General features: G+C 35.0%; 1 protein-coding gene across 3 annotated transcripts in view; it reads left to right on the top strand.

The window, feature by feature from the left end:
* LOC117182159 (cell wall protein IFF6-like) overlaps positions 1 to 1,282 on the top strand; it is a 9,193-nt gene that overhangs the window by 6,361 nt on the left and 1,550 nt on the right. For all 3 annotated transcript variants that reach the window (XR_004468277.1, XM_033375209.1, XM_033375210.1), the window contains exons 4-5: positions 115 to 637; positions 960 to 989. Coding sequence is in view for 2 of the 3 variants with exons in the window: in XM_033375209.1 (XP_033231100.1) it covers positions 115 to 637; positions 960 to 989 (553 nt within the window). In the remaining variant the exon portion in view is untranslated. The remainder of the gene's footprint in view (positions 1 to 114; positions 638 to 959; positions 990 to 1,282) is intronic.

Raw genomic sequence — 1,282 nt, 5'->3', positions numbered from 1 at the left:
TTAGCACTGAGCAAAACAGAAAGCTTATCAGCTGATGGGTCAGGTAGCGGAAGTGGGAATTTAGCACTTAGCAAAACAGAAAGCTTATCAGCTGATGGGTCGAGAATCGAAAGTGGTAACTTAGCACTTAGCAAAACAGAAAGCTTATCAGCTGATAAATCAGTTAGCGGAAGTGGTAACATAGCACTTAGCAAAGCAGAAAGCTTATCATTTGATACACAATCAGAAAGCGGATTAAGCGTTGAATCAGCAAACAGGGTAGGTAGCATGTCACAGAGCGGATTGGAAACCAGATCAGGCGGCTTATTAGTTGATGTATTAGGTGGTAATCTCTATCAATCAGGATCAATAAGATTTGATGCGACAGAGAACTCAGAAGCTAGGGGATCAGGTAATGGATTAGAAACCGGAGCAGAATGGGCATTATTTCATGGATCAGTAAACAAAGAAGATGTTTCATCAGCCAGATTTGGTATATCAGCTAACTCAGAAAAAAACGGATCGTGTAGAGGATCAGGTGATATGTCAGTGTCACTTAGCGGATCAAGAAAGGGAGCAGTTGATGGACCATGCAGCGGAAATTCTGATGTAATAGTGGAAATTATTCTGTTAGGTAGCTCAGCACTTAGCGGATCAGGTTCGTTGTTATTAACACATAACTACACTAAATTTGATAACTGAAGAATGATTTTATATTCTGCTATTAATATTGTAAACTTTCAATCAAACCTAAATTTAAAATATATGCATGCAAGGAAAAAAACTTAATTGTTATTACCATTCAGTTCCATAATAAAACCAATTATAAGGAAAATAATCAACAACAGAATGATGATAGTGAATGAAATTGATAGTGGATAGAGTGAAATTGATAGTGATAGAATGAAAGATAGTGCTTTTTATAAAACAGTAATTATATATATCTAATCTTGCATAAAGGTATTCTATTTTGATTACAGCTATGAATCAAGAAGAGGTTCAAGAAGAAGGTATGTAATTGATTTATTTACAGTATACACTCATCTTTATAGGACGCCTAATTTTTTAATACTTTTTTTCTAATAATATTTTATTCTACAATGGAAAGAAAATTCTTTTAATGTACATAAGACGAAATATTAATTAATTTTCCGCTAAGTGAGCTAAAGTTTAATTTGCAGATCCAATTCAAATTGATGCAATTAACAATTGAGACTCCGGATTCTATAACCACGCATAAAATTTGCCTGGCCGCTTCAGGCCGCTCGAGTTGGCCCCTGATGGCTTGAAAATCAGTTTTCGA

This window comes from Belonocnema kinseyi, chromosome 10 (assembly GCF_010883055.1).
Source record: "Belonocnema kinseyi isolate 2016_QV_RU_SX_M_011 chromosome 10, B_treatae_v1, whole genome shotgun sequence".
NCBI classification, from domain to species: Eukaryota; Metazoa; Arthropoda; class Insecta; order Hymenoptera; family Cynipidae; genus Belonocnema; species Belonocnema kinseyi.
This window is presented reverse-complemented; position numbering and strand designations above follow the sequence as displayed.